Source organism: Eschrichtius robustus, chromosome 2, assembly GCF_028021215.1.
Source record: "Eschrichtius robustus isolate mEscRob2 chromosome 2, mEscRob2.pri, whole genome shotgun sequence".
NCBI classification, from domain to species: Eukaryota; Metazoa; Chordata; class Mammalia; order Artiodactyla; family Eschrichtiidae; genus Eschrichtius; species Eschrichtius robustus.
In genome coordinates, this window is record NC_090825.1 from 89,655,038 (window position 1) to 89,677,317 (window position 22,280).

A 22,280-nucleotide genomic window follows, 5' to 3' on the forward strand; every position below is an offset into this window, starting at 1 on the left:
GGAAATATAATTCATGTATGATAATGCTTTCTCTGTACTCTACTTGAAATGTACATAGAAGTTTGTGTATCAGATAAATGTGTGCTGTGATGCACTTGAACATGCTGTGAATCTCTAATTATGTTAAAAAATTATTTTCTTAGTGCAGCTTTATACTCATTATATACTCTACACATTTAGTTTTTGAATAGATTCCTGGCATGATAATTACATAATCATTCAGTACAGTAGAAACATCATTATGGTCAAATACTAATTAGCTATGAAAATGAAACAAAACAACCTAGTTCACAGTTTATTATAAAAAGCTATTTAGTATTGTACAAAACGAAATGTATGGTTGAAATTATTATTTGCTTTAAATTTGAGTCATTTTCTTCCTCACTGGGAAGAATCAGTGTTTTGGATGCTTGCTGCCTAATTTATTGCTTGGACACATTATATTTTATTATCAGAGCCTTTATAGCCAGCTCTGGGTAGTAGAGCATCAAAGAACTTGAAGTGGGAATTCTGGGCTCTGTACCTAGGTCTGCCTCACGGCTTCTGCAGAATTAAGAGACTGGCCTAAGTCTTCAGACTACATGTTCTAGAGTTCTTCACATACTGGCTCTAAGCCTCTGGGCACATGGGGTTCAGTAGTAAGTCACTCATTTCTGGGATGCTGGTTTGAACATCTTTGGTGCTGGACATGAGTGATCCTCAACTGCTTTTCTTCTCCAGTGTACCTGAGGAATATAGTGTAGTCTAGTTGATAACAATGAACCCTGGCATTTGTGATTCTCCAGGTGTGTTTGTGATAGGAGAACAATCAGGCAAAACGTGAGCTCTGGTGGAGGGCAGTGGGAGGGTGCAAATAGGTTGATAGATTCCTTCAGGTAAGTCTGTTAAGCACACCTCTCAAGGGGGCAGTACTCTCACTCTCCTTGAGAATTGCTTCTGTGGATAAAAATGGGGTTTTGTCTAGTACTTTGAGGCTTCAGTGCCCTTTGTAGATATGTTTTTGACTGCATGCTTCAGCTGCTCTTTTCTCATATACATGTGGAATCTCAATGAACGTAAATGGTGTACGTTAGATCTTGTGATCCTAACGTATATACTGCAAGCCTAATAGGAGCTAGAGACGTTCTTATTGTCATATATTGTTACCTTTGGTATCTCACAGTACTGTCTCAATCAAAAGTGCTTCAGCTGATAAACAATTTATAAGTCAAACATTTTATAGGTTTTACGCTACATCCTCTTTCTTTTCCTTCGTGCTTTTCTGTTATCCTTCACTTCAGTTTTGGCCACTGTATTAATTTTATTTCCTGACAAACCATTTGCAATGCAGTTGAAATATACAGGACATATATAGGATAAAAGAGCGCTGCTAGGCTTTCTGATGCACTAAATAAACAATGCTAGCTTGCTTGGACCAAGTCTGATATCACTATGGGTAAGAGGGAGAAGTGGTTGACTGACTATTCATTTCTCTGTTCCTGAAGCTACAAAATTGTGTAGGAAAGCAAAATATTTCAGATCATGAAAATATTCACTATTGAATCAGTTATATTATTAGTCAAATATCCTCTTTGAAATTCTGCTTATTTTATTTGAAGATAATATGATGCAAATTGTTTATAAAGTAAAATCATAAATGTTACAAAGAGTGCATAATTCATGAAGTCTGTGACATGATGATCTAGAACGTTTTTACTCACAGGCAAAGCCATGAAGCAGTGAGGATCCAGCAGAGTTATGCTACTGAGAAAACCAAGGATGTTAGGGGATTCAACTGACAATTATTTAAATATCAAAGAATTGAGAGAGAACTTTTGGAAAAATGATTAAGTCCTTGAATATTTTTTATAAATATAGTTATGTTTAAAACCATCCTGTAAAAATGAAATGTTATGTGAAGGATGTCATAATGTACTAATATAAAATATTGTTGGAAAAATTTTGCCAAAAACCCTACTTTATTCTAAGAATTGTACTTAGTTGCAAATATTGCCTAAACTTATTTTAATAGTCATTATTTCCCTTTTCTAGCCAAGTTCCAATCAATTTTTTTACCACTATTTATTATAAAATGTCAGCCTCTATTTTAAGTGGATTCACTTCAAATGACCTTTCCTCTAGAACCAACTCTCTTGGATAATAAGGACCCCTGTGTATAAAATATATATGTGAATTATGTGATTCTGCATGTATAGCTGTACATTTCACTGTGTTTTAGTGATCTAAAATGAATGAACTAAACGAATTTTAATTGAAATTAGTTGTGACTAAAATGCAAACAGACAATTTATGTATTTTCTTGTTCAGTGAGTTAGGCAGGGATCAGGATATTAGATGTATAGGGCTGGTTATTTTAGAAAGACCAATAAAACCATATGTATATAAGTCATTTTCTGGGACATAGAAATGACTTAATTATAGTTGTATTAATGTCTTTCATTTGTATAACATTTATTCTTAGAGAGTGAGTCATTATTTCATTACCCTTTGTACTGTGTGGTATTTGTTGTGATGAAATTGCCTGTTCTCCAAAAGTTTCACCAAACTATTTCTTATAATTCTTCTCCTTGTGTTGGCTTTATGACTGTCTATGAACCGAAATCTCACAAATAATGTGGAAAAGTTCAAATATCTTGAGACCCCAATAGTAAAGCGACTGTTTTTGCAGGTATCTTGTGGTCTACAATCCTTCAGAACAAGACCGAAACTCAGTAGTCTCAGTCTGTGTGAGCTCTCCGACAGCGCAAGTATCCTCTGCTTCAGGAAAGCCCGTGGAAATTCAAATGAGTGCAGTGTGGGATACAGCAAGTACTGTTTCACAGACAGCCTATGAGGTATGTGCTCTCTGTAGAACTTAGAGAGGCAGCATGAAAAAAGCATAGCCAGTATATAGTTCATATATGTATTAATACGTACCCCTGAGAGAGCTGTCAAGTTGGTGTATGTAAAGTGGTTAAAGTTGTAAGTGCCAGAGGATTTAACTGGTGAGTTAAATGACACTAAAGGAAAATAGATCCTGTGTTTTCCAAAATATTAATATCTTTGTTAGTATGTGTATTGTATGTTATTTTTAGAACGTTATTAGTATGTATATTGTATATCTTTGTACATCTACTGTAACTTGTTCCTGAAGTCATGAAGTAATCATTTCTCATAAAATTTTGAATTTTTTGTCTAACGCAATTTAATGACAGTTATAAATATTGAAATGGAGATAAATACCATCCTTCTAAATAACTTGGGATACTTTCAACTTTTCACTGCAAAGGTGATATTAATATACCGTGAAAGAAAGACTTCCTAAAATAAGTAAGATGCTTCTTTTCTGAGATAATTATGGGAAAAATCTGGATTCAAATAATAGACATTTTTGGGGGGAAATGTCTTAAAATAAGCAATATTAAACTGAACCCCCATATCACTGGAAGGATCTAACTTTTAGAGTTTGGAGTACTATTTAAATTGTACTCCAAACTCTATAAAGACACAGACATAAGCTAGGAACTCTAAAAGAAAATTAAAAGCCGTTGCTGGCTGCTCTTATAAATTCATAATTCTTTAGATAGAAAGGAAAGTATAACACAAGTTTTGGTCAGATTTTACAGGAAACACCCCATTTAGAGAATGGAACAGTAGCTCCTGGAAGACAGGAGTCATGTCTCATGGTGGGTGCATCCTCCATGCCTTGTTCAGTGTCTGCTGGACCCCAGGCATTTGATGGCTGGTGTTGATTGAACTAATGTGCTTAATATTTATATTGTTACACTTACCATTTTTATTTTTAATGTACTGAAATATTATAGTATTATTAAAAGATTCCTAATAATTAGGAAAAATCATTGTTCACAATAAACCCTTACCTTCACGGAGAATTTCCCTGTCTGAGCATCCATTACAAGCACCGTAGGACAATTGAGGATGGTCACATAATTTCATATATTGGATGAAAGCAGTAATGTCTTTGATAGTCTTACCCACTTGAAGTTATTAGTTTCCCTGGATAAACAGAGATGTGGATACTCTACCCATAAGTTATCAAAACATATTTATGGAATAGTACTATATTCTCTTTTTTAAATATGGTAGTTTCTCCTTTTTACTAGAAGTATATATGGTTTCCTTTCAGTAGATACATTTCTCTTTAATAAATTCTCTCCTTTGTCTTGTAAAGATCTCTTTTCTAGCACAGATGCCACCATTGGGACTGAAAGTATATAAGATTTTGGAAACAGCAAGTTCAAATCCACATTTAGCTGAATATGTCCTATATAATGGTCATATAGCAAATAAAGGAATTTTCAACATGAATAATATAAAAAGTGCTCAAGAAGATATAACTCTAGAGAACTCCTTTATTAAGCTGCGGTTTGGTCAGTCTGGGCTTATGGAGGTATGTTCTGAATAGTTCTGAAATTTATAGAAGTCTCGTCACTTTTATTATAATATATGCAGATTACTTCTGCAAAGTGGGAAAAGTGGACAGAGATTCTCTGGGAGAAAGGATAGATGAGCTATATGTACCTTCTCCTTGGGGTCCACAGTGACCTCTTGCTCCTTATAAGTGTGGTCTGTGGGCGGTGCTGCTCAGTGGACTGTTTGTTATTTGTCCACGAGATAAGTATGGAAGCTGTGGCTGTTTAGAAATGTTTATGGAAACTTTAAAGTAATTTGGCTGAGTAAAATTATGCCTATTGAATCTAATAATAAAAAATTTGAGTGTATATTTGGCATATCACTTTAATTTTTCTAGTAATTCACTTTCATTGTACTTTACAAAAAATATTGTTCCATGCATATTGGAAATAAAAATAAATCCACTCCTTTACTACAGAAAGTTTGAGAAGTACTGGTCTAATCTCTTAATTTGTGTATCTCTTTCTTCCTTGGTGAAATGTGTTCTTTTTGTTCCTATTGCAAAGATTTTAAATCCTAAGGTTAAGTATAAAATTTTGAGTGTTTATCTAAGAATTGTGAATATTAGAGGCTGAATGTTACCATTTTTGAATCTATTGCCAGGTAATTTTTTTTTTTTTTAAATTGACATATACATGTAACTAGATACAACTTGTTAATGTCTTAATCGTGAGTTACCTTAAATTTTTTTTTTTTTTTATCCTTAGGAAATGATAAATAAAGGAGATGGTAAAAGTCATGAAGTAAAAGTGCAGTTTTCATGGTATGGAACCACGAGTAAAAAGGACAAAAGTGGTGCCTACCTCTTCTTACCAGATGGGGAAGCCAAGGTAAGTGCTGGTGAGCTGAGCAGTGGATAAGCACTTATTGAAAGAATAATGAGGAGCAAAATAAATGCATCTCAATATTTTGTTATCTGTTAGGAATAGATGAGTTGGCTCCATTATATATATCATTACTGACACTTAGCAATTTCTAGTTGAATGTTAGATAAACAAATAATTTCTCAGAGTTGGAGTTCAGTTAGGATGCTACAGTGGACAAATGCTCTCTATGGAAAGAAGCTAGATTTGATTTAAGATTAGGGTGCTGCCGTGTTGTTGTGTACATATGTGGCATGGCATATATATAGACACAAAATTCCTAGCCATATGAGAAAAATAGATTGACCACTGAGCCATTTTTCTCCTTGAATTTTAGCACTTTAAAAAACAAACAAAAAAATGTTTTCCTACCCTTGACTATAAAGGTAGTATATGCAAATCTTAGCACATTTAATGCAGAAAACTGAAGAAAACAATAAAATTTGCCAACTATTCCACAAGCCCATGAAAACCCCTGCCAACATTTTGATATATTTTTACTGTCTTTTATTCTATGCGTATCTTTTTTCCCCCATTTTTAAGTTTTTATCTTCCTACATGAACATATTTTATTTTTCATTGTGACAATGCTCACAATCTGATATGTTCTTTGAAAACACAGTTTTAATATACACTTTTGTGTTTAAAAACTTTTAGCTATAAATGAATAAGGTCTGAGGGTCTGATGTATAATATGGTAACTAGTTGATAGCACTGTATTATATAATTGAAATTTGCTAAGAGGGTAGAACTTAAGTGTTCTCACACAAAAAACGTGCGTGTGTGTGTATATATGTGGAAAAAAAAAAGAATTTCCTATTGTTGCATATGTACATTTTCTCCCAATACTTTACTACTGTAATACTGTGATAAGCTTTCTCTGTAGCATTCTTTTTGTACAGTGCTAATTATTTCCTGAGAATAACTTTACAGAAGAGTCATTTTTTGTCAGTGGATGAAGCCTTTTAAGGCTTTTGACATATACGTACTACTTATCTTCCCTCTAGAAAGATGGCATACATATTCAATCCCACCAGTGTTTTTTTGAGAGTAGCTCTCTAGTATGCTATTCTAAGCTCTGAGAATTAGCCATATTAAATGCTTTACCTATAATAATGAGTGAAAAATATTTTACTGTTAAGATTTTTATGATTATTAGTGAGGTTGAACATTTTTATGCCTTTATCTTTCATATTTCTTTTATGAGTTTCCTATTTAAGTTCTTTGACCATTTTTCTATCGATATGACTTGTGGATCTGTAAGTATTCTTTATATATGGTAAAATTAATCCTTTTTCCTATTTATTGCAATCCTATATCCTATTTATGCCCTCAATGTGTCATTTAGTTTGTTAATTCTTTTATTCTTCTGTTATGTAGTAGTTTTTAATTTTTGTGTAGTCAATTTTGTATTTTTTTTCTTTAGAGTTTGTTCCTTTGCTTTTACACTTACACAGGCTTTCTCCACTTTAAGATAAATTAAATATTCTCCGTATTTTGTTGCCTAGGGTCCTGTCTCCTGAAAAAGTTACTTTTGTTCTAGAAAAGCTTGCTAACCAAAATCAAATATAGATTTTAAGAGATTTTGTAGGCCACACTCAGGATTCTAGTTATTTGTCATTGTTTCTGTTTTTTTAAGTCATTGAGGAATTAAAGGTAAGCTACAGCTCATAGTAGGCATTTCAGGATGGGCAGTGGATCTTAAGTATAAGCTACATCAGTGTTTTCTCACTTAACAGCTTTTGTCATTAGACAGGCATTTTGTTTTGACTGACATTTTCTTTTAAAAAAAAAAGTAGCTATGCTACAGAATATTATACATGGACAATTATAATTACTAATTTATTTTAAATGATTTTATCTTTAAATAGCTCTAATATTAGATAGAAGGATAAAGAGAATCATCATATGTTTACAAAGAAGAAATAAAAGAACATCAGGGAAGGAGACAGCTGGGTTTTTCAGAAAAAGGCCCGGACATCACCGTCCTAGGTTTCATTCTCCTCCATTACTTTCTAGCTATATGGTAATTAGGTACAAGAACTTTGTTAACTATAAAGCATTATATTAATTTCAGAATATTTTTCTCTAGCCAAAGAGATAAATTTGGAAGAAAATTACACAGTTCTGAAAATCTTGTGCTACATTGCAAGCCTAGCTTTTTATGCTATTGTTGAGCTTTCTAAGGTGTGTAATACTTAAGAAAATAAAATTCTTCATAAATGCTTTAAATTTTGTTTCTGTGTCATATAAGTTATGTGTTTCATTCCCATAGTTTCTTTAATCTAGATTCTAAATAATGAAAACTAAACCAGTGGTTGCCATAGTTCCGAGCTTGGAAGTTGGCTTTATATTCAGCTAGTTCTTTCGAGTAAAAGGGCAGTGTTAGAGTAGTAAACCTGACTGTGATTAAACTATGTTTCTGAATCCTGCTTCCTGTTTGCTTAAGATGACTCCCTGTGGTCATCCTAGCCACCTTCCCAACCCCTGAACATTAGGGAGCCATGGTTATAATAAATGTTTGCCTGAGAAAATGTCACTGCTATAGAACGATTACTCATTCTAATAAATAACATATGGACAATATAGAAAGATTTTAATTAGAAATTTTTATATCTGGGAGAAATGTTTGTAGATCATCTAGGCCAATCAGGTTGTAAAATTTTTATTTTCTATTTTCAGCAGTTTTTGTCTAATGCAAAACCTTATATTCAATTTTTGTAGCACGCACATATTCCGATACCTCGTAAGGTTTGTTTTTCACTTAAAATTACAAATATCAGGTGATATACATTTGCCAGTTTAGAAACTATAATAAACATTCCTTGGAAAAACTAAAAGCCAAAATACTTTTCTTAAAAATGTGATTTCCTCCTCAGCCTTATGTTTACACAACACCACCCTTTGTCATAGTGCAACATGGAAGGTTTTTTTCGGATGTGACTTGCTTTTTTGAACATGTTACCCACAGAGTTCGACTGTACAACATACATGGTAAGAAAACAGAGAAACGCAGATGTGAAACAAATGTATACTGATTCTTGAATTCTTGCTTTTCTTTTGTTGGTTTTAATAAATTAGCAATTGGTTTTCGGAGATGACAATCATCTGTCTAACCTTGACATCAGACTTATCGTATGATTTAAAATGTAGTATTTACCCTTTGATAATCAAAAATGGTAAAACATTTAATGCCTTACATATACTTGTTCTTTTCTTCTGTATATCTTCTCTTTCCTATTGCGGTATTTGTCTTAAGTCATGTGCTCATTTCTCAGATCTAAAAACAGTATAGTGGTTTTCTTTTATTTTATAAAATGGAAATTATATTAAATGTGGCTTTCAATTAATGGATCACTGACTACCTCTGTCACACACACACACACACACACACACACGGCCTGCCTTAAATATAGAATGTATTGTCATAGTGTACTACTAGAATTTAAAAGAAAAATGTTCTCTGCTTGTTCTGCTTGTTTACGACTCTTTAGCTTGTAGAGCATAAAATCAGGCAGTTTTTATTGCTTTTAGGACAGTATTGAAGCAGCTTCTTTGTTAATCAAGTTTTAAGAAATAGGCCTTTGATCTCATTAGAAACTGAACTGTGGACAGTGGCACTGGTCCTTCCATAGGATTTGGGTGGAGCTGTGGTTCCCAAACAATCTCAGAATTGTACAGTTTTGTTGGTTGATTTTGAATTCGCTGTTTTTAGAATGGAGTACTCTTCCAACCACAAGTTTAATCCTGATAACCAGGCCATTTACCATTATATCAACTCTCTTAGAAAGGACCTCATAAAAATGCCACTTTAAATGTTTTGTTGCTGTTAGCTAAGATGAAAAATTAGAAAAGGAAAATATTCTTTCCCAGAATCTTTTTTTTTTTTTTAATTTATTAATTTATTTATTTATTTTTATTTTTTTTGGCTGTATTGGGTCTTCGTTTCTGTGCGAGGGCTTTCTCTAGTCGCGGCAAGTGGGGGCCACTCTTCATCGCAGTGCGTGGGCCTCTCACTGTCGTGGCCTCTCTTGTTGCGGAGCACAGGCTCCAGATGCGCAGGCTCAGTAGTTGTGGCTCACGGGCCTAGTTGCTCCGCGGCATGTAGGGATCTTCCCAGACCAGGGCTCGAACCCTTGTCCCCTGCATTAGCAGGCAGATTCTCAATCACTGCGCCACCAGGGAAGCCCTCTTTCCCAGAATCTTTAGGCAGGTAGACGATAAAGCATTTAAAAACCAGTGATAAAATGAATGGGCAGGCACTGTTTACTTTCTAGGTATTGTGGGGAAGCAAAGGCTGCTATGTTCAGGGAATTTCTTAGACAACTAAGTTCAGTTTTCAAATTTCAGTGTCTAAATTTGATTTTGTTTTTAGTTAACTTTCTTAAACTTCAGATCTCAACGATGTTTGTTTTGCCTTTTGGTAGAATTTCAGGTGTGGACAAACTTTCTCATGTGACTTCTTAGGTAGTAATGTGATATGTATTCAGGATGACCCATTATTCATATGTTGAATTAAGAAGTAAAAGGTCTTTTAGAAGATGGTAAAGTCATATTAGACACTAACTTTGTGTCTTTTGCAATTATCTGAAATCACTTTGCTACCTACAAGAAAGTCTGTAGTTTTGAAATAATCTTTTATTTAGTTTCCCAAAACCTTTTAAGTCAGAAACACTATTTTTGGCTATCTCTTTGTACTCTTGCATAAGCCATTGTTTACTGTTTCTGAGAGCCCTAAAACTCCATCTTCAGCTGTGGCCAAAGGTTTCATTTTATGGGTAGAAAATAGCATGATCACACAGGAGATGTGCTTATCTACTTTTAAGTTTGCTTAAAACTGTTGTGTTTTAATGGAGAAGTTCTTCCTTGAATATAACATGGCACCGTTTGGCACAGATCTCCATCATCAGGCTTGGTTTACTATTGCTTTTCATCAGTTATATTTAGGGATAGGCTGTGTCTCAGAGTTGCGGAAGCAACTCATCAGAAAAATTCCAACTTCTCAACAGGTGTATTTGCTTAATTGCTTTTGCTTCTGTTTAATTGCATCCGTCCATCAATGCAACTTCTGAGTTTTCTTCGGTTGGCCATGGAATCTGGGTCTCATATCAAAGGGTGGTTTCTGTAAGTTAGAGGGCCCTCTTCTGCTTCTGTGGCTGTAGCCTAGCTTGCCATCATGCTTCAGTGGCCAATTTGGAAATTAGTAGGCTCTGACTTGGCCCGTTTACTTATTTCAATAAACACACACTCATCAGAACTAAATGCTTGTCTTTTCTCCTCTTCCCCTCCCCTCCTGTCCCCTACTGAGCAGTCAGAAATGCCCAGTGGCTGACGAACAGCCCTTTAGCAGGAGCAGGGGCCACGGAGAATTCACTGACCCCCAGCTCTCCAAGGTGGCAGTGCTGGCTCTGATTAGTCAGTTAAGGAATAGAGGTTGTTTTGAACGGAGTACTTAGAGTATTAGCATAACAAAAATAATAATAAAGAATAAATATGCAGACCTCAGATTGCCTCTGGATGTCTCAGTGGGTGGAATAAACTTGAGCTCAAGCCTTTTTTCCTGATGTTAGATTTTTGCAGCTTGGAAGCAGGAGGCTTCAGAAGTTTGTGGGAAATGACAGATGAATAAGTTAGATATAATGTGAAGTTAACTTAAAGTGCTGTTCAGATGAGTTTTACTGTACTTGCTTGGACTGAACCTGAAACCAGCATATGTAACTATTCAAAGTGGCAGATCCATCTTTCTTTTTGCTGTCTCAAGCCCGGAGCATTTTTTTTCCCCAACAAGACTACAGTTTGTGAAAAATGGAGATATTAGATCACCTGAAAGGCTTTCTTCCAAACTATATAGCCTCCCATGTTTGTATTTGAGCTCCTGGGGAAAAAAAAAAAAAAAAAAGTCCAGTTGTGGAGATGGAGCCTTTTCTTGGTAGCCTCTGTGACCCATTTCCATCTATCCTTTTCTTTCATACACTATTGCGTGAGGGCACAGGTTGTCTGGATCCTGTCTTAGTGGGCTTTAATTAAATCACTAACCCAGGCCTGTGACAGAGATGTGAAATCTTCAGGCTGTTTGACTCTCTAGGTGTTCACACTACCTGAAAAGGGTTTGGTTATGCAGCGCTAAAGCGTCTGTACTAAGAAATACTTGACAGCTCTTTTGAACTTTGGCCTCTTGGAAACTAGGCTTCTGAGTGATTGATCAAAATGCATAGACAAACTGACTTTTGATCTTAGGTGCTACGAATACTTCAGCCAACTTCCAAGCTTTTATAGATTGGCTTTGGTTTTAAATTTCTTAAGATAACAAAAATATCTATTCTTGAACTTAACTTATTAAACTATTTTCAGACATAGACTAATTTTGCCCCCTTTAAACTGAGTAGATATGGTTATTTGGATGAGTATTAATGACTAGAGTCTGTTGTTAGTACCAAATTCATGATCAGTGGGGGTTGGGGGGAGGGAGACTATTAATATTTTATGATTACATACTGAAATTGTATTAGTTTGCTAAACCAGTTAATCACACAAAAGATTTTATTATCTCTGAGCAAGAAGGGTGAAGAAACAGAAAATGAGTTTTATTATGGATTGTCTTTACTGAGTATCCGTTCATATTAAACCTTTCAAATTCCATTTACTTGAAACATTCTTTTAAAACCTAAGGTAATGCAAACCTGACAAAATATATTTAAATTCCTCAATCTCCTTTTTTAGTTACTCTTTGATTCTTCTCTCCATAAAGTAAGTTTTGCCCAATTTAAGCTTCAGAAAACAAAGTCAAGGACAAAAATCAACCAACCCTTCCCAAATTACATAAGCTGTGTGATCATTGTTGATTTTGAAACAAACTGAGTCGGGAGGCCTGGGTGCAGCCTGACTTCTGGTTTTGTTCTTGGTTTGGTATTTAACTTTAGTTTCTCTATTTGTGTTCTCTCCAGATTCTGAAAATAATAAGCAGTACAGTTTAAAGTCTCTCTCTTAACATCATTTAAGCTATTAAAAACACTGTGTTTTTATTTTCATTATTGTTCAGACATTACATTCAAAAGGTTTCTAGAAATATTAAATTAGAGGAAATTTTGTGCTTTCACAAGCTTTAAAAGCTTCAAAAGATCAGAGCAATTTCAGAGATTTCTAATGAAACATCATGCTTTGCCTTATATCAAGTTAAATAAATCCTTTTTATGGTGACCATAACTTAATGAAATGCCCTTTTAGGACTATTTTATGATTTCTAAAAGATTATTTCGTTTGTAGAAAATAACATTTTTCTGGAGGAAAAGGTGGGAGAGGTGGGGATTAATTTTTCTTGTAGTGTAATCATCTTTCATTAAATTGAAGCTGTAAATGTTACCAGATATGCTACTTTAGCTTTTATCGTTAATCTTGGATTAGAAGATAGAATATAATACAAGCAGAAACCCCTCTACCCCCTTGTGTTACAGTAATTTGTTATTTTACCATCACAAAAAATAGGTATCTTGCTGTGATGTTATGATCAGTAAGTGACATTCATGAGCTGTAGTTTCATTTGTCTTCAGAGTTGTAATTATTAGACTGGTGCTATTTTCTGACATAAACTGCTACTTTGAAGAATTAGGTTGCTATGGGTTACCAATGTATCATGTTCATTTTCACTGGCACAAGGTTCAGGTTCCAGATCTGTTAATATATACCTTCAAGGTTTTTTTTCCCCCTCAGGACTATGTTCTCCTAGACAGGTGTTTGTGAGTGAGTGAGTGAGTGTGTCTGTGTAAACCATGTTTCAGCCCTTAGGAGAAATATCTTAAATGCAGTAAATACTTTTGCCTGTTTTCCACCAACACATTATGAAGGTACTGCATGTAATGGATCTTGCCAAAAGAAAGTACACAGTAGCCTGGGGGTAAAATGTAATGAACTGCCATCAAGAAGTATGGAAGAAAAGACTTTCCTTTGGCTGAAATGACTGATAATTTCCTTCCAAGGGCATATTTAGCTATCAAAGAGAGGTTGCTTTGTTTTTCTTCTGTTTTGAATATATAATCTAAATGGATTCATAACATGACCCTTGACTTTTAGAGAGTCAAAATGAACTGTATCCAGTTAAACATATAAGAGAATCACATTGGGAATTAGAGATCTGAATCCTTAGTTTTGCCTCTAAGCAAGCTAGAGTGACCTTGAGTTTGTTCTTTAACTTCTTAGGAGAGAAAGACTAGATGGTCAATTAGGTATCACCATCAAAGAATCTTAACAACACTTGTTTTCACATCAAGTTTCTTTGGTGCTTGACTCCTTGCTTCTAAATTCATCTTCTAAGGATGCTTGAATCTGGGCCCCTCATCCCTGGAGTCCTTCCACTTATAAACAAGGTCTCACAGCTTCGCTGAAGTTGTTTTTATTTCCATAAAAAGATTCATGAGGATATTAAAATGGTTTGTAATCAGTCTCTCATTTTTCCCAGGACTACGTTCCATATTTAGTTTGATTTAAGAGCAAAAAGCGTTAAGTAAGTTATGGCTAGGCAGACTTAGGTAATTAAAACATTTTTGGAATATCATAATATGCAATTGACTGCTAAGGATTTTTTCCTGTTAATTGGAACTTTTAAAAAATGAAATAAGTAGCTATGTGTCAAATCTGATTATTCCCTACAAGCATGAAAAGGAAGGTTATTTTAAGGGACTATAAGCACATTCTGGTTACACAAATTCAGAACTCGGAGGTTATCTTGGGGGCTGTTTGACAGCAGCTGCTGCATTGAAGGCATAGCTTCTTAGCGGGAAATAGCATCATCTCCCACAAATATGTGTTGTACTAAACTCAGATGAAGGGAATAGGGATGGGAAACACAGGGAAGTGTGACGGTTAAGAGCTCCAACTCCAGAGTCAGCCCATGTACATTTCATTCCCAGCTCCCAAACCAGCTCTGCCGCTTACCAGGTGTTTGACCTTGTGCAGGTTATTACCTACATGGTCTTGGTTTCATCATCCTGAAAATGATGACAATAATAGAGTCTTCCTCATAGGAGTGTTGGAGGATTAACTGAGTTAATGTACATAAAGCCTGACACATACTAAGTGTTGTATCTCCTTAAGAAGGATGTGCAGGCCTGAGAGAGTGGTCATTGGAGGGTTGAGGGATTTGGAGAAGATTTGATAAAGGAAGTGAGTTTTTGAGATGCTAGGTCTTAGAGAAATGTCACTTGAATGGGCAGAAAAGAGGAAAAGAATATCACAAAGTGTGAAGTGGTGTGGGTGAGATCAAATTTCCTTGTTCCTATAAGAATTTGAAGAATCGAAGTCCATTACATATTTGTAATTTGACATCTAGTTTTCCTTTATACATTTAAATATTTGCAAAGGGTTTTATTTTTGGTATACTGTAAATATTGACATTTTAAGATAAGCATATCCAATGGGTAGCAATTTGATACTAAATCATGCATTTTTAAAAAGCCTCAACAAACTCTTCTTAAACAGTCAAATTTCATATCATTATTTTCTCCTTGAACTCATATTTCCATTCTACTTCCTCCACCAAATTTTATCTTAGTATAATACTTTATGCTTGAGAGTCTTATTATTGGTCAACTTTTCATTATTCTTCTGAAAGAAATATATATATGTGTGTTTTAAATACATATATATATATATGTTGTAAAATTCTGTCATCCTAAAACTCGAAGTATTAAATTTCTTCTGGATTGAGTTATAAAAATTGTTATAGTATATGATTGATCAAAATATATAATTGATCTATATATATTACCACTTTGATCATTTATTTTATAAACTTTAATAGAAACAGTTTTCTTAATGACATGAATTGTACCCTTTGTATCCTAAATGTTTATGCATTCATTGGTGAATGTTACTTATTGCTAGAAGAGATAGGTTTCAGCATCGATTTTATTCTTTTTGTTCTTATAAATGTAAGGCAAAGGAATGTTGCTAACATAAATAAGTAGGTGGAAATTGAAGTTTAGTTATGAGAATGCCATTTAATTCCTTGAACTCCTTCTGAGTTATATTCCATAAATCACAGTGATCTATTGCCAAACATTAATCAATTATTTTTAATGATCTACTGTCTGACAACTTTATTAGGTAACCTTCAATTTTGTTGAAAGCCAACAATTGGAAAACCATGTGTTTTGCAAAAATATTTGTTCCCTAGTTGTTGAAGTTCAATCAGACACCAATACTTCAAATTGTTTTTGTTCAGCCCCCCTTGAGTTAGGGTGGGTGAGAGGCATGCTGCTGCCTTTTTTTCTTTCTTTCTTTCTTTTTTTCTTTTTTTGGTTAAGCTGGGAGAAGGAATAGTGAAAGTGTGGTTTAAAAAAAAAGAAAAGAAAAGGAAGAACCACATGCTTCCATGGCAGGTCTGTTTCAGTGGAATCTGAGCTTCCTATTTAAAAGCACCTTGGAATAGAGCATGTTTGCAAGAACAGGAAGTAGGCAACTCCAGAGTGACTGTCAGTGTGGAGCCAGGCAGACCACTGAGATTACTCCAGTATCCTTCCTTCTCTGTACTAAACCAGCCCAAGTCTGGACTGTGGGTCATGAGCTGTTTATTCACCTCCCAGGTTAGTTAGACCATGTCTGTTTTGAATTTAAAAGAATGTTACTGATGTAGGTGTTACGTTCCTCCAAAACAGGGCTTTAAAAAACCTGTTGTTTTTTAAAATCAGTGTTTACTAGAAAAAAAAAGACATATTCCCAGTTTTGTTGCGTATGTTTCAATTATTAGGCCTTTTTCATATATATCATACTTAATTGGTAGAATCTTTAACCAGAATTTGCAATCTGTGTGATCAAAACGCTATACCTTTCTTATTATGCATTTACTTTTGTGTCATTGTGAGAATTATTGAAATGAAGAGCATAAAGTATGTAGACTAGTGCCTAGCTCATATGTTGATCAGTAAGCAGTGGTAGTTATTTATCTAGTGCTTTATAAATGAAACAGAGTGACGCATCATTATTTTCTTAAATTTGAGTCTTGGAATGAAATTTACTAAACTGTGTATTCCTGAAAGCAGATGTTAAAATTTTCACTTGTGGAGAAATAATCAATGTGAACATTTACAGGCCTGGAAATCAGCAGGTACCTCAGAGGATAAATTAGATCTTGTAATGGATGATAAGTTGAGTCAGTCAACATGGATAAAAAGGTCATCCGGTTGTGGGAATTACTACCATTTCTATTCTTGGTACTTTCAGATGGGAGTACACTTTTTTTTTTTTTAAATATAGTCATGATAATATTTGCTCTTTAGAAACATTATCTACATGTTGACCTACTAAATTTATCATTGTTGTGAGAATTGTCATTTAAGTGTATGTGTCAAACTAAGCAGTGTGTGTTAATTAATAATCATGTGTCAACTCCCAGTTAAGTTGGATAAGTTTACAAAAACAATGTCAGAAAGTAAATACACACTAGGAGAGTTATTCTTATATTTTTGATCATTTAAATACAAAACAAAATACTCCCAAAATTGAAGGGGAGATATTCAAAATTAGAAGCCCTGGTTTTTCATGACAGCTCTTATTGTCCTACTTCTGCTGTGACATAAGGGCTCAGTCCCTCTCTCCGTTCAGACACAGATTTGAGGAAAAGGGATGAGGACAGCAGGTTGATAGCAAGGTTCCATTTTTGCCCCAGAGCACACATTTTAAGGACAGTCACTGAAGACCTTGCTTTAAATCTTGGGTGGGTTTTTTGAGGATTTATTTTATATTTGATTTCCTATCTATGTCACATTTCAGTTAGACTTTTGTTTGAAGGCTTAAACACCTCTCTTAGGGCTCTCACCATCAGTTTTCGTTTTCCCAGGTGGGTGTGGGCCAGTTGCTGTTTTTCCATCTTGATCTGATAACTTGTCCTAAGCACACATTGAGTGCCACTAATAAGATATTGGATTCTTGCTGGAGTGAGAGAGGGGCTCTCTCTTGCTCTTTTCCCCAAGCTGCTGCCTCTCATTCTTTTTTTTTTTTTTTTTTTAAATTAATTAATTTATTTATTTTTGGCTATGTTGGGTCTTCGTTTCTGTGCGAGGGCTTTCTCTAGTTGTGGCAGGCGGGGGCCACTCTTCATCGCGGTGCGCGGGTCTCTCACTATCGCGGCCTCTCCTGTTGCGGAGCACAGGCTCCAGACGCGCAGGCTCAGTAATTGTAGCTCACGGGCCCAGTTGCTCCGCGGCATGTGGGATCTTCCCAGACCAGGGCTCGAACCCGTGTCCCCTGCATTGGCAGGCAGATTCTCAACCACTGCGCCACCAGGGAAGCCCCGCCTCTCATTCTTATAACTACTTCAGTGTCGTAAGAGAGGCGTCCGATTTATATTCCTTGGAAAAGTATGCCTTGCATTTCAGAATTGTTAGAATAAGGTGATCTAGGCAGGTGGATAGGGCTGAATTAGGCTGGTCCAGATAGATTTTAGAATGATCTGACGTGAAGAGAGTAGATTGTGCAGAGGAGATATGCCTGGGATTCTCCAGAGGCCTTCAGTTGCTGCCCAGAGCCATGACCCCAGCCTTTCCATCTGGATGACTTAGTCATTAGACCATCCTGGATGTTTGCTCCACCTCTTCTTTCAGGCACAGGGGATGTGTTAGAGGCGCCCTCCAGTTTTTCTCTCCATACTCAAAGGAGTATGTTTCTTGGTTTCCTTAAGACCAGTGCTGAGCAATGGAGTCAAGAGGGTCTTGCCTTCCGACCCTGATCCCTTGCCTCCTTAGTTTCATTTTTCCCTGCCATCTTAGAAAATATTCTTTTTTTAAAATGCTTAAAATTATTTTTATGTATAAAATGCAAATTATATACATGTATGTGTGTGTGTGTATTTACACACATACTCTTTTGACAAAAATTTCACACATTATGGATATAACATAAAGTCTCTCTGGAATCTGTGTCTGGCCCCTATCCACTGCTCAAGAGAGGTAATACAGATATTTGCATGCTCTCTCTCTTTCTCTCTCTCTCTCTCTCACACACACACACACCCCCCTACAGAAATGTATAGTATTATGTTTGTCTGTTTCAGCATAAAGTTTATCGTACTGTGCAAACGCTCTGTTTGCTTTTCCCATCAGATCTTTCTCTGCCAGGACAGACAGTTGCCTCATTCTTTTCATTTGCTACACAGTATTCCATAGCATGGGTGTACCTGATTTTATTATTCATTTGCCTGTTGATGGACATCTAGCATGTTTCCCCATTTTTTTTACTCTTGGCACCAGTGCACTGTAAACATGCTTGTGCTCGTGATTAGTGTTCATTTTAGGTAGATAAGAGAGGTAATTAGGGTATGTGTCTTTAATATTTAATATATATTACTTTATTGGCTTCTAAAGTGACTGTGACGTTTTAAAAGAGATTTTCGGATTGTTTTAAAGAAGTTTTGGGTTCTGGCAAGCCTTGTCCCTTAATTTTATTTCACTCAATTCAGTAACTCTTGCAGCTTATCAGATCCCAGATCAGTGCCCTCTCTCCTCGTTTGAAAATAATCTGTAGCTCTCCTCTCTACTTAAGCATTCCTACAAAGCTTTTCCCAATCCTTGGTCCCAAAGTAATTTCAACATTTTCCAGTAGTTGATCTGCTATTGAGACATGATGGTTGAGAGGTTTAGTCCTGGTTCTGCCAGGCCTTGTGATCTGGGGCAGATAATTTCCTCCTAGGCTTAGGGTCAGGAATGATTATATGTAAAGCCTATAGTATGCGTATGGTACATAGTAAGCACTTGGTACTTGTTGGCTGTTGTCATTCCCCCATGCAGCTGAACCCTTCACTCACTTCTTGTGTACCTATTATGTGCTGGGAGCATAAAGATAAATAAGACATGGTCCCTATACCTGAGGAACTGACCTTCTAACATGCATGTGTTTGCTCAAAATGAAAGTACTTACTCATCTTTCTATCTATTTGAACCTTATCTATAGCCCATCTGCTTTCTCCCCCACCAGTTAACTTCTGCATCATGAGGGACAGCCTCTCACATCTTTACTCATTCTGTTTAACAGTGATTCAGCACTGACCACCTGCCCAAAACATTGTTAAAAACTGAAATATGAGATAGTGTGTAAGACAGTCTGTGTTTGTGAGCAGCTCATAGGCTCTAGGGAGGAAAAATTAAAGAGCTCCGGGGTTCTGAAACACTCGTTTGGCTTCTCTGTTATAGCTTTTCACCTGTGAACTGGCTAAATTTTACTTTGCATTGCCTATGTTAGTAAGGATAAACAATCTCCATCCTCTCTTCTCCAAGGGCACAGAGTGTGAGGTGCTAGCAAAAGGGCACTTAGTTCTCTGTTGAAACCTGGGAATGGCCCCACACCTGCTCCCCCTCCCCCGTGGACTACTCTTGTTAAGTAGGAGCTATTTTCTTTCCCAGGATTGAAGAAAAACTAGAAGGACTTAGAAAGCCCTGGCCATCTATGCTCAGGTAGAACCATTTTAGTAAAAGTATCTTTTGCTGCCACATCCTGCAAAGATCCAGCATATCACTGGGACCACTGGGTTTGTACCCCTGCTTCCTGGGGAGTTCTGCCCTCAGTCCCATGAGCTTCTTTGGGACTGACACATCTTAGGAATTCTTGACACAGAATAGGAAAAGTCAGCAGTCTTCTTTCTCCCTCACACATGTTCTTCTTTTAAAAATAATTATTTTTCTTTGAGAACTCAGGGATACCTCCTTGCTTTTATTACCATTACAGGTTTCATTTGGTTTGTTCACAATAAGTATATTAAGTCTGAACTTATTTTAAGTCTACCCTGGCACAGAATTTAAATTAATGTCTTGCTGAATTGTGAATGGACGTGAAGGCTCCTTTTAAAGGAGCTTTAAGCGTTTGTTGCCCCAACAGGATCTGAGCATAATACTGAGCTTGAGAAAGATGATTTTCTCAATGGAAATAATTTATCATTGCTAGAGATAATGTGAAATTACTAATTTTTTCTCGAAGCATGTTTTTTGTAAATGTTTTCCAGAGATACATACCTTGAAATTAATGATGGTCTCCTCTGTGAAGACTTTGTTTCATTTCATGTATTTTGTTGACCCCTGAGATAATAGTCCATCTAGAGAGGAGAAAACATAAAGCAGTACTAAAAACCCTATAAATGCTTTCAGTAAAGTAGAGTCACTAGCCATCTGCTGTTTTCCCTAATGCTGCATTAATACTAGCATCTCTAGTGCTACATTTTGGGTTTTGGGCATCTTTCGTTCATTTGTGGATGCTTGTCTTTTAAAATTTTATATACAATTCATTTGGTTTTAGAAAAATATTCTGGATAATGTAAGTATACTGGAAAGAAAGTCTGCATTTAAAGTAATGCATTTCCTAGTTCAAAGAACACACTATTGTTCTATCACCAGCATATGTGCTTGCTTTTTTTTTTTTTTTTAAAGGAATTCCTTTATTTGTATTATTTATTTATTTATTTATTTATTTTTGGCTGTGTTGGGTCTTCGTTTCTGTGCAAGGGCTTTCTCTAGTTGCGGCAAGCGGGGGCCACTCTTCATCGCGGTGCGCGGGCCTCTCACTATCGCGGCCTCTCTTGTTGCGGAGCACAAGCTCCAGATGCGCAGGCTCAGTAGTTGTGGCTCACGGGCCCAGTTGCTCCGTGGCATGTGGGATCTTCCCAGACCAGGGCTCGAACCCATGTCCCCTGCATTAGCAGGCAGATTCTCAACCACTGCGCCACCAGGGAAGCCCTGTGCTTGCTTTTTTTTTTTTCCGCCCCAAACTGCCCGATGGTGGTGAAGAAGTTTGGATCAGCTATGTTGGCAGGTTCTTCTGGTAATTCTCAGAAGGAAATGTATGTATGCATTTAATTAGCAGAGGTTAGTGGTTCAGACTGTGGCTATAAAGCAGGAAAAAAAATGGCACTTCCTTCCCCCACCCATGGAGATCATGCTCATCATAGTAAGAAACTGAAGTTGGCTCTGGTTGAGGTTGTTGAGTTGGAAGGACAACATCTACCAGAAGAGAATTTCTGTGAGCATTCTGAAGATTATATTGATGGAAACTGCAGCCCATTTAGTATTGTTACCATATTATTATTTATGGTGTACAATTTCCAGTTGTACTTTTCACATAAACCTATAATGCCTGGGCCAGCTGCATTTACATTTTTTCCACAAATCCCACAGATCCAAACTTCCTTTCTATTTGCTGTCTAAACTCTGGGGATTCTTCTTGGCTCCTGGAAGAAGTCTTCCTCACTCTCTTTCTCCCCTCCCTGCTTTTCTGTACACAGCCCTCTTTCTCTAAAGAGTACGCTGGTTATCAGCAGAGTGACAGATTGTGTGTGAGAAGGGGGAGAGGTGGGTCATGAATAACAACGGTGGTTAAGTGTCCAGGGTTCTTGGAACCTCCAAAAACTTCAGCTGTATGAAATAGGATATGACCAATCTTTCTTCTTTGACCACTTTCCAAATCTTTCTCTTTCTTAGAAGATTCTACAGTATCTTTTATATCCACTCAATCTGTATTGAGTGTTGGGTTTCTTCATAACTCCTCTCTCCAGCTCTGAAATAGACCCAAGGGTTCACTGAGGACCTGAAAATATAGTTAGGGTAGCATGACAGATAGAAATTAGTAAATACTTTAGGCTTATCCAAAAAAATAGAAATGTTCGATACATCTGGGACTTTTTCAAGCTCTCCTCTGCTTTATATAGCAAAGGGCAAAATGAATCGCTCCATAACAAGGGATCCTAAGAGACACCAAACTCAATTTAAATTGATTTAAGTTCTGGAGAGCTCTCCAGTTTATACTCCACAAATACTAATATGGTAATACCAGTTTTAGCCATAAATCATTGCATTGGACCTCCTGTCTCTTTTCCTGGCTATAGATCATGGGCAGTAATACACTGTCTCTTGAACCACCAGGGTGTAAATTTCACTGCTCATAATTTCCAGTGTGTGAGGAGAGCCTGGTGAAGAAGTAGGCTTGAATGGCTCTGTTGGGGAGTGGCAGTGCACATGAGTGGTGGATTGGCCT

The 22,280-nt window shown here is 36.2% G+C and overlaps 1 protein-coding gene across 1 annotated transcript in view; it reads left to right on the forward strand.

Annotated features, from left to right (window-relative positions):
* The window catches only part of MAN2A1 (mannosidase alpha class 2A member 1), a 160,711-nt gene that overhangs the window by 112,918 nt on the left and 25,513 nt on the right, over positions 1 to 22,280 (forward strand). The window contains exons 13-16 of the mRNA XM_068535712.1: positions 2,669 to 2,834; positions 4,172 to 4,390; positions 5,121 to 5,243; positions 8,156 to 8,270. Of these exons, the coding sequence (XP_068391813.1) occupies positions 2,669 to 2,834; positions 4,172 to 4,390; positions 5,121 to 5,243; positions 8,156 to 8,270 (623 nt within the window). The remainder of the gene's footprint in view (positions 1 to 2,668; positions 2,835 to 4,171; positions 4,391 to 5,120; positions 5,244 to 8,155; positions 8,271 to 22,280) is intronic.